Source organism: Prionailurus viverrinus, chromosome B2, assembly GCF_022837055.1.
Source record: "Prionailurus viverrinus isolate Anna chromosome B2, UM_Priviv_1.0, whole genome shotgun sequence".
Taxonomy (NCBI): domain Eukaryota; kingdom Metazoa; phylum Chordata; class Mammalia; order Carnivora; family Felidae; genus Prionailurus; species Prionailurus viverrinus.
The window spans coordinates 34474854-34490669 of record NC_062565.1 but is presented as its reverse complement, the minus strand read 5'-3'; the positions used below and the strand labels follow the sequence as shown (position 1 = coordinate 34490669).

General features: G+C 40.9%; 1 protein-coding gene across 1 annotated transcript in view; it reads left to right on the top strand.

Annotated features, from left to right (window-relative positions):
* The window catches only part of SRPK1 (SRSF protein kinase 1), an 82007-nt gene that overhangs the window by 57917 nt on the left and 8274 nt on the right, over window positions 1-15816 (top strand). Inside the window, 5 exon segments of the mRNA XM_047858479.1 lie at window positions 208-233; window positions 660-873; window positions 1250-1669; window positions 1994-2094; window positions 12013-12120. Coding sequence (XP_047714435.1) covers window positions 208-233; window positions 660-873; window positions 1250-1669; window positions 1994-2094; window positions 12013-12120 — 869 coding nt within the window.

Here is a 15816-nt window from a genome sequence, read left to right as displayed (position 1 = left end):
AAACCAGAAATGGGGACTTGGATTTTATCTGGAGAAGAATTTAATTTATTTAAGCTTATTTTAAGTTTGTCAACGTGTATATGCATTATTTTTTTAAAAAATGGTACTTCTACCAAAGTTGCTTTAAAACAGCAGTGTCCTTTACAGCATAAACTTAGGTTGCCTGCCAAATACCAGGATTCTTACTTGATTTTCTTTTCTTTTCAGTCAGTACTGCGCCCCAGCCTAAACCAGTAAGTATAAGGTGTTTCTATGTTTAATTCTGATCTGTGGGCAGTGGGTAGGGATTTTTCTGTTAGAGATCACGGTTTGTTTAGAGTTTGAAAAACAAAGAAAATATTCCTGCGCTTCTATAATTTTTTCCAATAAATTCCCATGCATCTTTAACAAGTTTGTACTGGTGAGGCTTCTACGGACTTGAGTGTGCCTGAGAGTAAGCCAGCCCCACATACTGATCAGAGGACCAAGATTTATTGTTAATTTTGTTTTTATTTGGTTTCATAAGAGTATCCACATTGTTTACGTTAATGAGAAACTTAAGTGCTATGTTAGGGAAAGAGTGAAATTTAATCAGGAAATATTAAAGTTAACAGTTATCTCCAACTGGGGGTAATGGATTAGCCACCTGAAGGCTTTATCTGTTTGTAATCTCCGCCCAGGCTGACAAAATGTCAAAGAATAAGAAGAAGAAATTGAAGAAGAAGCAGAAGCGCCAGGCAGAATTACTAGAGAAGCGAATGCAGGAAATTGAGGAAATGGAGAAAGAGTCGGGCCCTGGGCAAAAAAGACCAAACAAGCAAGAAGAATCAGAGAGTCCTGTTGAAAGACCCTTGAAAGAGAACCCACCTAATAAAATGACCCAAGAAAAACTTGGTATAAATAGAGCATACACAAAAATTTACTTTAACATTAATTTATCATTGTTCTATAATATAGTGGTTTCATGCATAAAACACATCTCTGGGGGTGTCCTTATACAGTAAGAGTACAGAACTTTCATAAATGGTAGGCAGGTAATATTCAAATGTAATTTCTGACTTTTCTATGGAAATGCAACATAGACTTCATTTTGCAATTGAGTAAGGATAAGAAGATCTTTGTCCTTCCATAAATAGGTTTTAGATGTTCAGTCATGTTTTTATGTCACCCTGTATAAGTTCTAGAAAACGTTTTAATCTTATGGAGAAATTTTTTTGTTCTTTCACTCATACACATACACATACATCCTTTTTGTCTGTTTGTTCCTTAGAAGAGTCAAGTACCATTAACCAGGATCAGACACATATGGAACGTGGTGTAGAGGGTGGTGCAGCAGAGATTAATTGCAATGGAGTAATTGAAATCGTTAATTATACTGAGAACAATAATAAAGAAACATTGAGGCTTAAAGAGGATCTACATAATGCTAATGACTGTGATGTCCAAAATTTGAAGCAGGAACCTAGTTTCCTAAGCTCCCAAAATGGAGACAGCAGCACATCTCAAGAAACAGACTCTTGTACACCTATAACCTCTGAGGTGTCAGATACCATGATGTGCCAGTCTTCACCAAATGTAGACCAGTCATTCAGTGAACAGGATATCAGCCAGCTTCAAGAAAGTATTCGGGCAGAGATACCCTGTGAAGATGAGCAAGAACAAGAACAAAATGGACCATTGGACAACAAAGGTACCTGTGCAGACATACTTCCCCAGTACCCTTCCCTGAATAGCATATTCATGAATTTCTAAACTTAAAGTACCATTGTTTTTATGCATAAAGCTTTATGGCAGGCACCAGGTTATCTTCCGTGTGTAAATTTTTAGCTAATTTTGAACTGTATTGGTCAATGTAGTGGATACACAGCATTTTGTTGCCCTGAAGGCAGAGGTAGGTTTTAGAGTGTAGGTTGCCAGTCAAGGGCCCGAGTATATTACTTCAGAGAGTTTTATTAGTCTTTGGGTATTTCTGTGTTCACTAACCAGTGTTACTGATGATGCCTATTGTCTATAGGAAAATCCACTGCTGGAAATTTTCTTGTTAATCCCCTTGAGCCAAAAAATGCAGAAAAGCTCCAGGTGAAAATTGCCGATCTTGGAAATGCCTGCTGGGTGGTAAGTTAAACTTCTCTTAGTGCTGTGTGTTGTTTGTTTGAATTTTTTTTTAAGTTTATTTTTGAGAGAGAGAAAAACAGAGCATGAGCGGGAGAGGGGCAGAGACAGAGGGAGACACAGAATCCAAAGCAGGCTCCAGGCTCTGAGCTCTCAGCTGTCAGCCCAGAGCTTGACATGGGGCTTGAACTCACGAACCGTGAGAACATGACCTGAGCCAAAGTTGGACTCTTAATCAACTGAGCCACCCAGGTGCATCCTTAATGCTATGTTTTGAATAGCATTGACTAGACTATTTTGAATAGTGACTATGAGTGAGTGAGAATTTGGACTTTAATTGGCTAAGGAAGAAAATATCTGTAGTTCTGTACCCAGGTTGCCAGTTAACATTTTGGTGCATATTTTTTCAGTTTCTTCTTAACCTTTTATTACGGAAAAGTTCAAATATATTTACAAAAGTAGAGAGAATGGTATAATAAAACAGTCTCCACTCCCACTCCAGGTACCTGTCACCCCGATTCAGTAATGTTCACTACTGGCCAATCTTGTTTTATCTGAATTTTTACCCACTTTCAGACTCACAACCCTTATGTTCATACTTCCCCCTTATTTTCAAAATTGGCATCTAACTTATTAATTGTAACCTTTGAATGCACCTAACATATTTTGGACACTTTTCTTTGTTAACCAGATATTTGCATCAAATTCAGTTGGTTGTGTAGCTTTCCCTAATGTACTCTAGTTTCTACACATTTTTGATAGCTCTTTGTGGTGAGCATCTTCACTCTTCAATCTTTTTGTGGTTGTCCTTAGGTTGTGTGCCACACATAAAATTGCTGAGTCAAAGTTGGGGCTCTTTTTTAAAGAGCGTTTTTGTTTTTGTTTTTTTTAATTTTTAATTAATTAGTTTATTTACTTTTAAGAGGGAAGGAGGGAGAGAGAATCGCATGAGGTACAGAGAGAGGGGGAAAGACAGAGAGAGTATGGAGCCCAGAGCAGGACTTCAGCTCACGTGATGTGGTGCTCAAACTAAGAACTAACAAACCGTGAGATCATGACCTGTGCCAGAGTCAGATGCTTAAATGAATGAGCCACCCAGGCATCCCTTAAAGGGGTTTTGGTGTATATAGTGTCATGTTGGGTTTTTTGTTTGTTTGTTTTTAAGGGTTTTTTTTTTAAGGTTTTATTTTTATTTTTATTTTTTTAATTTTTTAAAAAAAATTTTTTTATTTTTGAGACAGACAGAGACAGAGCATGAGCAGGGAAGGGGCAGAGAGAGAGTGAGACACAGAATCTGAAGCAGGCTCGAGGCTCTGAGCTGTCAGCACAGAGCCCGACACAGGGCTCAAACTCACGAACCACGAGATCATGACCTGAGCCGAAGTTGAACGCTTATCCGACTGAGCCACCCAGGCGCCCCAAGGTTTTATTTATTTTTGAGGGAGAGAGCTCACACTTGTGTGTGCATATGCACAAGTGGGGGAGGGGCAGAGTGGAGGGACAGGATCTGAAGCAGGCTCTGCTGTCAGCACAGAGCCAGATTCAGGGCTCAAACCTATGAACTGTGAGATCATGATCTGAGCCGAAGTGAGATCACTGAGCCACCTAGGCAGCCCTATACTGTCATGTTAATATAGTTGTTTACCCAGTTAAGAATTTGGGGAAGGGCATTATTTTAATGGATAGCTTATAAAAATCTACAGTAGAATGCTTTGTGCATAAATGACACGTACTTGGAGCCATATACTGTGTAAACAGGAACGTTGAAGATTGTTGAGGCAAAAACTATGCGTGGTTGAAACCACTTTAATAGGTTTATTTATTTATCTATTTAATACTTCAAATTTCCTGTGGTATCCTGTACCCAATGGTTCATACTCTAGGAGGATATCACTTCTAGAATATTATGATAACCTTTGAGAAAAAAGTGAAGTCAAGCTTAGCACTGACTGGTAAGAATGGGAAAAAGCTTTTCACAGAATGAGAATTACTCCACATACCTCTGTCTGGTCCACGCCCCCAAGACTTCACCTGGATGGCTGCAGTAGCCTCCTGGCTCTCCGTGCCTGTGCCCCCTACACACTGTTGTCAACACAGCCATCAGAGCGATCCTTTTAAATGTGAGCCCTGGAGGCTCTTTTCAGAACCTTGCAGTGACTTCCCTCAAAATGAATGCCAAAGTCTTTACCAGGTCCCACACACCACCAAGCCAAAAACACTTACCTTCCTTCTGCCTGGAATTCTCTTCCCAAGATCATATGTACAACTCGCTCCCTCATTTTCTTCAAGTTCCTATTCAGTTGTCATCAGGGAGCTCTATCTATCCCTGAACACCTAACATAATTAGCAGACCACGACTCTCCAAACCCATACCACCTTCATTGTATTAATTCATGTATTTTCTCTTTCTGCCTCTCCCCACTCAATTTTTTTTTCTCCATAGCACTTCTCACTCATGGTCTGATTCTATATAGTTGTTTGCTTAATATTCCTCTCCCTAAACATATGTCCCATCACAACAGATTTGTTCACTGCTGTGTCTATAGCGCTTAGAACAGAACCTGGTACATAGGAAGTGGTCAATAAATACTTCAGTAAATGAATTGTAAAAAACACATTGGCTGTGTCACAAATATCGCATGGTACGAACATCAAATGCTTGTCAGTTTCTGCCCACACTATATTCAAGTTTCTGTGCTTTTGTGTTTAGAACACCTTCCTCCATAATTGTCTTACCCATTTGGCACACTGTTCTTTATTCTGATACAATTTTTCCTGTCACTTTTGCTACCACAAGTATTCTTTTTTCTTTTGCATGTCTTTTCTCTTTTGTTAAAGTGTCTCTGTGCCAAAACGACTTTGCAGTCTTTTCATCCATTCACTCTTTCAGCAAAGGTACTGGCACGTGCTCTGAGCTGGCTACTAGGATGCAGCGGTGAGCTAGACACAGGCGTCTTGCCCTGCTGGGTCCTGCTCAGATCTCACACCTTACTGATCTCTGCAGCAGAGCAGAGATTTAATATGATTTTCAGATAGCTTGATTTCTAAAATATTCGTGTCAGTTATGCATGTATATAATTTAGATGTTAATTCAAAAATCTGTCCCTTCCCTTTGCCAAATTTTTCTCCCCGTGCGACAGTATTTACCTTTATATCGCTAATAAATAACTTGGCTGTATTGCTCCCAATTTTTTTCTTTTTCAATTTTAGGCATTATTTCTTCCCTCTGGAAAATAGGACTTACGTATCACCACTGCAACCACCCACCGTGTTCCAGATTTAATAGGATTTTGGCTAGTTAATGGTTCCATGTTTGCATTATTGGGACTCTAATTCTATCAAGCATAAATTATACTGATTCCTTTACCCTTTCTGCCTAACACTGTGTTTCATTTGCTTGGTCATCTTTGCACTACTTATTGCCCCACACTTCCACCCAGTGGTATAAATACATATACTTTAATGCATACAGATACCTCAGGCACTCTTTCAACTTCTTGCTGAAGAGCCCTAGCTTGGAACCTGGAGACTTCATCTGTGTTCACCTGTTGGATTGCCTTGTAGGCCTGCTGCATTAGTGTCATTTGGATTTCCTTTCACCATCATCCGGGAGATCATTATTACTCTCTTTCTGTATCCCCTACTTTCTGTCTCTCCAATCTTTTTTTTAAGTAGGTTCCATATACAATGTGGGGCTCAGACTCACCTCCTTGAGATTAATACTCTACTGACTGAGCAAGCCAGGCACCCCTCACTGATCTTTCTTGGTTTACTCCATCTTTTTGGTTTTTAGTTTTTGTTTGTTTGTGGGTTTTGTTTCATTTTGTTTGGGGAGTACATGCAACTTGCAGTAGCTTCCTAAGAAAGGGTGTGTGAAACTGGGAGGGGACACCTTGTATGTTTGCTAGTGTCTCTCCTGCTTTCACAGTCAGTTGGCTGCATGTGAAGTTTTAGGTTGAACATAATTTTCCCTTGGAATGTTTGTCTTGCTCCATTATCTTCTAGTTCCAGGACTAGTTGCTGCTGAAGACCAACACCATTCTAATTCTTGATCCCTTGTATGAAACCTTTTTCCCTGTGAAAGTCTGTAGGGTTGTTATTTCACACTGTTGTGCTGGGTCTGTTTTTATACTAAGAACTGGTATGTACTTTTCATATTGAAACTCTAGTTCCTTGGTTTTGTCTGTCTACAGTCTGTCTTTTCTTCTCCTTGGTCTCTCTTCTCTAGCTCTGAAATCTTATTCAAATGTTAGACCTCCTAGGCAGGTCCTTTCTCTCCTATTTTCTGTCATTTTCTTTTTGCTTTATTTTCTGGGAGATTTCTCAACTAGTTATTATAAGCTTTATTTTTTCTCATTTCTCCTATTATATTTTTACTTTTCAAGAGTTCTTGGTTCTCTGATTATCTGTTAGAGGATATAGTTTATTATCCTGTTATTGACGTTTTCTTCTTCCTGTGTGTTGTCTGTTGCCTTCTTTCTGCAGGAAAATGGGGGGTTCAACATGCACTTACACAATCACTTAATTTCCTTGTTTTCAGAATGGTGCTCTCTCCTCAACTGTGTGGAGCATCTTCCAGAGACCCCATTTTACCCATTTAGAGAAAACCTCCAAATGATTTGTCTGGCCAGGGAAGGGGCTGTTAGATTGCACTATGTCCTGTGCTCTGGAGCCCTGTTTCTTTTAATTTTTTTTAATGTTTTGATTTTGTTTTGTTTTGTTTTTTGAGAGAGAGAGAGAGAGAGAGAGAGTGTGTGTGTGTGTGTGTGTGTGTGTGTGTGTGTGTGTGTGTGAGCAGGGGAGGGGCAGACAGAGAGGGAGACACAATGTGAAGCAGGCTCCAGGCTCCGAGCTGTTAGCACAGAGCCCCATTATGGGGCTCAAACTCATGAACTGCGAGATCATGACCGGAGCTGAAGTCGGACAATTAACCAACTGAGCCACCAAAGGTACCCCTGGAGCCCTATTTGTTTAAAGGATGTTTTAAAGCAGTGTTTCTGGTTTAAATCCCACCTAATACTGCCCAACTCTGAGCCTTGAGGGGATATACATCACAGCGCTTCTCAGCTTTAACCTGCGGCTTATTCTGTTTTCTTGGATCCACTGAGACATTTACCAATGATCTGTTCCATCTTGTAAGTTTTAACACTCTAACTTCTTTGCCATTCTCTCTGTCAGTTTATGCTTTAAAAATTAACACTGGAGGGGCACCTGAGTCAGTCAGTTGGGCATCTGGCTTCGGCTCAGGTCATTCATGATCTCGCAGTTTGTGAGTTCGAGCCCCGCGTCAGGCTCTGTGCCGACAGCTCAAAGCCTGGAACCTGCTTTGGAGTCTGTGTCTCCCTCTCTCTGCCCCTCCCCTGCTCACACTCTGTGTGTGTGTCTCTCTCAAAAGTAAACATTAAAGATGGCACAAAAACAGACACACAGACCAATGGAATAGAATAGAAACCCCAGAACTAGACCCACAAACGTATGGCCAACTCATCTTTGACAAAGCAGGAAAGAACATCCAATGGAAAAAAGACAGCCTCTTTAACAAATGGTGCTGGGAGAACTGGACAGCAACATGCAGAAGGTTGAAACTAGACCACTTTCTCACACCATTCACAAAAATAAACTCAAAATGGATAAAGGACCTAAATGTGAGACAGGAAACCATCAAAACCTTAGAGGAGAAAGCAGGAAAAGACCTCTCTGACCTCAGCCGTAGCAATCTCTTACTCGACACATCCCCAAAGGCAAGGGAATTAAAAGCAAAAGTGAATTACTGGGACCTTATGAAGATAAAAAGCTTCTGCACAGCAAAGGAAACAACCAACAAAACTAAAAGGCAACCAACGGAATGGGAAAAGATATTCGCAAATGACATATCGGACAAAGGGCTAGTATCCAAAATCTATAAAGAGCTCACCAAACTCCACACCCGAAAAACAAATAACCCAGTGAAGAAATGGGCAGAAAACATGAATAGACACTTCTCTAAAGAAGACATCCGGATGGCCAACAGGCACATGAAAAGATGTTCAACGTCGCTCCTTATCAGGGAAATACAAATCAAAACCACACTCAGGTATCACCTCACGCCAGTCAGAGTGGCCAAAATGAACAAATCAGGAGACTATAGATGCTGGAGAGGATGTGGAGAAACGGGAACCCTCTTGCACTGTTGGTGGGAATGCAAATTGGTGCAGCCGCTCTGGAAAGCAGTGTGGAGGTTTCTCAGAAAATTAAAAATAGACCTACCCTATGACCCAGCAATAGAACTGCTAGGAATTTATCCAAGGGATACAGGAGTACTGATGCATAGGGCCACTTGTACCCCAATGTTCATAGCAGCACTCTCAACAATAGCCAAATTATGGAAAGAGCCTAAATGTCCATCAACTGATGAATGGATAAAGAAATTGTGGTTTATATACACAATGGAATATTACGTGGCAATGAGAAAAAATGAAATATGGCCTTTCGTAGCAACGTGGATGGAACTGGAGAGTGTGATGCTAAGTGAAATAAGCCATACAGAGAAAGACAGATACCATATGGTTTCACTCTTATGTGGATCCTGAGAAACTTAACAGGAACCCATGGGGGAGGGGAAGGAAAAAAAAAAAAAAGAGGTTAGAATGGGAGAGAGCCAAAGCATAAGAGACTGTTAAAAACTGAGAACAAACTGAGGGTTGATGGGGGGTGGGAGGGAGGAGAGGGTGGGTGATGGGTATTGAGGAGGACACCTTTTGGGATGAGCACTGGGTGTTGTATGGAAACCAATTTGTCAATAAATTTCATTAAAAAAATAAAAAATAAAATTAAAAAAAAAGTAAACATTAAAGAGAATTTTTTTTAACAAATAAATAAAAATTAACACTGGATTCTCTACTAAGTGGAGTTTTAGGAGCGAGTGGATATGTGTTTGTATTTGATCCACTTGATTCTTGACCTCATTTATCATTTACACCATCTTTTTAAGGCACTAATGAGGCACAAGGAGTAAAAGACAAGTCCCTTGAGCAGCATGTCCATTTTTCTAAATGTCTCACTGGACCCAATCCTAAAATGCATGTGTGTGTAAAGGCTTTCCCATACCAAGCAATTCTTGGGGCACCAGGCTGAGAATTCAACTCAATTCTGACACTACCAGGAGATCAGTGAGATTCCACAGGTAAAGCGCTCAGTCCCACAAGACCTCCTTCCACTTCAGATGCCACTTGCAAGCCCAAGTTACCTGTGCTTCTGACCAACCCGCTACAAATTGGAAGCTTAACCAGCCCCTCCAAGTCAGGATGCCGGTCACAAGTCCTGGTTGTTACCTGTACTTCTGACCAACTGGCTACAGATGAGAGGTTCCCTCAGCCCCCTCCTTGGGTTTGACTGACTTGCTAGAATGGCTGACAGAGTTCAGAAAAAACATTTACTTCACTACATTACCGATTTATTACAAAGGATATAACAACCAGAGGAAAAGAGATGCATAGATGCTTGTGTCCTCAGCTTGGGGCCTGCCCCAGTACATATGGAAGCATTCTGGTTCCCCAGAGTGGAATCTCCCCAAACCCACCCCTCCTTTTGGAGGAAGCTTCATTACATAGACATGATTGATTAACTCATTGACCATTGGTGATTGTTCAGTCTCTAGCCCCTCTCCCCTCCCCAGAGATCAGAGGGTAGGATTCCCTCTATTCATGGTCAGTTCCTCTAGCAACCAGCCCCCATCCTTAGGTGCTCTCCAAAAGTCAGCTCATTAACATAAACTCAGTTGCAGTGGAAAGGGGCTTCTTATGAATAATAAGACACCCATTTTACCTCTACAGCTCTGAAGTGTTTTCTGGAACTGAGGACAAGAGACCATATATAACAAATATGCTATTACTCTTACTGCTCAGGAAATTCCAAGAATTTGGGGAGTTGTGAGCCGAGAAGAGTGGATGAAGACCAAATGTATATGAGAAATACATTTTGAATCACCAGTACACATGAATGACCAAATATAAATGTGTCTTATAAATTACAGCATCGCAGTTGCCTGCAGTACATCCCACTTCAAACTCCATCTCTGAAGCCATTGTCTTCTTCTAAAACCACTTCCCAAAGTCTCCATCTTGTTTTCGTCAGCAGACAGCTGTCCCTCTGCCACTAATAAGTTCCTTTTGGCTCTTCCTTACTGTCTCTCACACATAGCCACTGAATTTTTGAGTTCTGCTTATTCTTTCTGTGGCCATCCTTGGGTTTACTTTTCCCTCTCCTATTTCCACAACCAGTGATTTTCATTACCAAGCCTAAATCTGGCCACCAACCAGAAGCAATGGTGTCCTTAGATGTCCTGTCAGTCTTCTTACAGTCTTCTTACTCTCTCGTGCGCTAACACACAGTGGTGCCAGATGAAATCCAAACTCTAACCTAGCAAATTAGCCGTTGGCTTCAGCAGATGTCTTTCTGTGCCTTTATTGGTGATGCTCTCTCTACCCAGAGTGCAGGTCTTTTGGTCTTTTGGTCAATCTTAGTCCCTTTGGAGCTCTAGTCAATACTGGTTTTCTATCTGAAACTTCATCTGCCTAATTTCTCCTCTTCACAAGTGCCCTTCCTCGTTTTTGAATTGCAGTAGGATTGGAGAATCGTCTTCCACACTTTGTTGTTTCATGTTTTAATATTATCTGAATTTTGTTTTGTGTGTACGAATCATTCTGAGCTGCTGCTTCCTGCAATATTTTTTATTACGGCCAACTTCACACCTATACCAAAGTAGAGAGAATAGAACAGTGAAATCCGGTGTCCTGACGCTAATATCACCCAGCAGCTATCAAGTCATTGCCAGTCCTCTTTCATCTATATACCCACTCTGCCACCCACTCGAGATTATTTCGAACTATATCCCAGGTATCTTATGTTCTTTCATAAATACAGCTTTCCAAAAGATGATTCTTTCAGGTAACCATAACACCATGGTCACACCAGTATCAGGTATTCCGTCAGTTTTGCTAGTTACCTTGGGAACATCCTTTTCGTTTTGTTTGTAACAGGATCCAAATAAAATCCATGGATACAAAATTGAGTACTATGTCTCTTAAATTGCTTTTACTTCAGAGGTTTTCCCTTCCTATACGATTTAATGTGTTGAAGAAACTCCAGTTGTTTTGCTGATTGCATTCTCATAGTGCTTGCCATGGTCCCTGTTTCCCCAAGAATCATGTTTGGGTTTTGTGGAGGAGTGAGGGGGACAGAGGAGAATTGAGGGCAAGAGTTCTTTATAGATGGTGCTTATAAGATTCTTGAAAATTGAAGCCTAATGTCTTATTTCTTCATAATGAGCGCATGGCAAGGAAGGTTTGAATTGACCCTATATTGGTGTCATTTATTTGTTCAAGTACTTACTAACTTTAGACAAATGAACAACTTAATTTTTGTTGGGGGTAATAGTTTTCCATTTCTTAAGAAGCCATTGTTATTCCCCCATCCGTGCATCTATATTAAGGTTAGACTCCATGTTTGCAAAAATAATTTGATGTGGATGGTGTGTTAAACCAAGGTATTGTTTGGAAGTAATAGCATCAAAATGATAACCTTAAGAAACTTGGTGCTCCTGGTGGCTTAGTTGGTTAAGAGTCTGCCTCTTGATATTGGCTCAGGTCATGATCTCAGAGGTTCCTGAGTTCTAGCCCCACGTCAGACTCTGCACTGACAGCATGGAGCCTGCTTGGGATTCTCTGTCTCCCTCTCTCTCTGCCCCTTCTCTGCTTGTGCGCTCTCTCTCTCTCAAAAATAAATTAACTAATTTTTAAAAATGGTATCTTAAACTAGCTAAATGAAAACTGTTTTGAGGGAAAACTTCAGAGAATTTATTTTAATCTCCATTAAGTAATTGTGACGTGTTACTTTTTAGAGTAACTGAATTTTAAAATACTGTTTCTTTCTCCATTTACTCAGCACAAGCATTTCACTGAAGATATTCAAACAAGGCAGTATCGCTCGTTGGAAGTTCTGATAGGATCTGGCTATAATACCCCTGCAGACATTTGGAGCACGGCATGCATGGTAATGTTTTTTCCCCTTGACCTTGTTATGTGGTAGCTCTGTTATGTGGTATGTGATAGCTGATATGTTACGTCACGTTACGTTACGTTACGTTACGTTACGTTAACGTTATGCGGTAGCTCTGTGCCTTGCTCTGTTTGCTGATTTTCAGTAGACTAGTGAATTTTACAAACAAGAAAATAAAACTTTTTGTGACATCACTGGCAGTCTAAATTTTCTGTCTGGAGAGGTAGAAATTCAAAAGCTAATTAAAAACATCTGGCATTCCATTTGGTTCTGCCAAACTGCTCTTGCGCTGAAGGCACCAAATGTTTCTTACTGCTGCTGGGGGTTAGGGGCTGTTAGAAACAACTGCTAAGGTGGTACTGTTTTTGATGAGGAGGTTACAGGTACCCTTGCCCTTTCAGCTCTCATCTGTTTTCAGATCAGGGAAACCCCTGGAAACTACTTCATTCTGTACAGTTTGACAGTTCCTCAGACATGTTTACACCCCACAAGATGTGAAGCCCAATCATCCTAAGATTCTTAAATGGCTACTTTGTCCCTGGCAAACAAGTACTCAAGAGGTCAGATTTAGTTGATACTAAATGGTTTCCCACAAATAGTCTATGTTAGAACACGTTCTCTTGTTTCCTGAAATAGAGTATACTCTTTCATTTGTAATTGTGTTTCTTCACTTGTTTCTCTTCTACGAGGTTGTGAGTGTCATGCTGACAGGAATCGTGGCTGTTACGTATGGCTAATTGTGTGCTTCAGGGCCTGGCCCGTTATGAGTGGGTACTTACAGTGCAGTTGTGGTGCTAACTACCCAGAATTCTGGCAGACTTCGTAGAGTAAGGGCATAATTTCCCACAAGACTGCCTTCATTTCAGACACCAGCTGCAGACTCTGGAGTCCACAAGCCACCTGCTTTTCTGACCTACCGGCTACAAATTGGGAGGTTCCATTATCCTTTCAGATTCAGTAACTTGTTAGAATGACTCCCAGAATTTAGGAAAGTGTTAAAACTGCTATTACAGTTTTGTCATAAAGGCTACAAATCAGGACCAATCAAATCAAAGCATGCCTAGGGTGAGGCCTAAGAAGGTACCAAAGGTGAAGCTTCTGTGTCGTTGGGACGTGTCACTTTCCCACCATATCAGTGTGTACCACCACCTAGGGAAGTTCACACAGCTTCAGGTGCCCAGTTTTTTTTACTAAGATTCCATGACTTAGTCATGATTGATTGAATGAACTCCATCTCCAGCCCCCATTCCTTCCCTGGAGGTTAGGATAATGCTGGCTCAAAGCCCCAGTTCTCACACAGTTGGATCTTGTCCAGTTAGGAGGCATATCCAGCCCCCGTCTTAACTATGTAGGGGGGGGTGCCATTAAGTACTCATCACTTGGAAATTCCAAGCGTTTAGAGGCTTCCTCTCAGGAAACAGAAACAAAGACCAAATAGATTCTTTATTATATAAGCAGTACTTAGTACATATTTGTGGACCATCAAATGAGGAAACTAAACCAGAAACCTGTTAAACTGTCATTTCAATTAACAATATTCACAGTCAGCTCTGGGGAAAACTTGAGAAACTACAGACTAGAAGATCATAGATTTCTTTTTTTTTTTTAATTTTTTTTTTCCAACATTTATTTATTTTTGGGACAGAGAGAGACAGAGCATGAACAGGGGAGGGGCAGAGAGAGAGGGAGACACAGAATCGGAAACAGGCTCCAGACTCCGAGCCATCAGCCCAGAGCCTGACGCGGGGCTCGAACTCACGGACCGCGAGATCGTGACCTGGCTGAAGTCGGACGCCCAACCGACTGCGCCACCCAGGCGCCCCGATCATAGATTTCTTGATACGCACATTCCTGAAAAACTATGTCTTCCAGAGATAATAGAGTTAAAACTGTGTTGTTAATATGGCATGACCTGGGGCGCCTGGGTGGCGTAGTCGGTTAAGCGTCCGACTTCAGCCAGGTCACGATCTCGCCGTCCGTGAGTTCGAGCCCCGCGTCGGGCTCTGGGCTGATGGCTCAGAGCCTGGAACCTGTTTCTGATTCTGTGTCTCCCTCTCTCTCTGCCCCTCCCCCGTTCATGCTCTGTCTCTCTCTGTCCCAAAAATAAATAAACGTTGAAAAAAAAAAAAAAAAATTTTAATATGGCATGACCTTGTAAATCATTCTGTTAGGTAGGGTGTATCAGGGGTCTTTTAAGATGGCTGACTGCCTGAAATGTAAGGTTTGGTACTGTTCACCAGATGGAAGAACATTGGAATAAAATCTAACTTCTTTTAAAGTTTTATATTTGGAAGAATTTGATTTGCTAGAGAAAATACGTGCTAGAGATGCCACCATTTACAAAATATAGCTAGTTTATAGATGACATATGATTTATTATGATGTGGTTCTTAGTAGGAGGTTAACTGTTTAGGGCAGTAGGTCCTGCATGCTATTTAGTACATTAATACTAAGGCAAAAAAATAAAAGGGGAATTAACCTTGCCTCCCGTTAAATGGACCAGCTCACATGCAGGAAATTTCTTGACCAAGGGAAGGAAAGCACTTACCTGATATGACAATATTGTGAAAACTTGAGCCCCACTTGTTCCCCCAAATTTCTCTCGTTTTGCTAATAGACCTAGAAATGTTGCCTTACATTTAGCCGTAACCAGAAAGTAAAAACAAATCCTGGAATATCAGAAGTGCCTGAAAGCGATGGGTCATCCTGCATCTGATACAATTAATTAATAGAAAGATTGGACCCTCTCTGAGAGAGAGTGAGTTTGCCTGCCACATTCGTGATTGAGACTACCGAGTTAGAAGGGCAGTTATGAAAAGGGAATGTTCTATGAAGACCATTTAAGAGTTGATAAAGAATAGATGTTTTTAAATCCTCCATTCTGTGGATTTTGACAACTGTACAGTGACCTATATCTACCACGGGAGTATCCTGCAGAATGGTTCCACTGCCCTAAGATTGCTCTGTGCTCTGCCTGTTCCTCCCTCTTCCTCCAGCCCCAGCCCCTGGCCACCACCAATCTTTATTGTCTTCATAGTTTTGCCTTTTTCAGAAAGTCATAGAGTTGGAGTCATAAAAAATGTAAACTTTTCAGATTGGCTTCTTTCACTTCATAATATTCAAATATTTAAGGTTGTCCTTTGTCTTTTCATGACTTGATGGCCCATTTCTTTTTCAACACTAAATGATACTCCATTGTCAGGATGTGCCAGCTCACTGGATTGCATAACTGATGTTGCCTATGTACGTCCGTGTGACCCTGACTATCACAGAGCAGGCTCTTTGGTCAGCGTGAGACAAGGGCAGGAGTGGGAATTAGGAGCCCCTACATTCTAGAATGGGCTTTTTTTGCTTGTCACTTTGGGTCACAGTTTTCTTCTCTGTAAAGGGAAGCGTATTCAACTAAAGTGTTCCGTAACCTAGAGCTTCCGCTAGTTTCGAATTTTGGTACTGTGATCTTTTGGTTTGGTTTGATTTGTGGGGGGATTTTTGCTATTACTTACAAAATGGTAACTACTAGCATCTACCTTATGTTCCAAAAAATAGTTCTGTCAGAGAACCTTAGGTAACTAGTTATAAGTATCTAGATGAAAAAATTTAGAAAATACTAAAATCTTAGAAAATTTTCTTTACTTCTGTGAACTTTAATTTCAGGATATTTACTGAGCTCCCACTCCGAGGCTTTGAAAA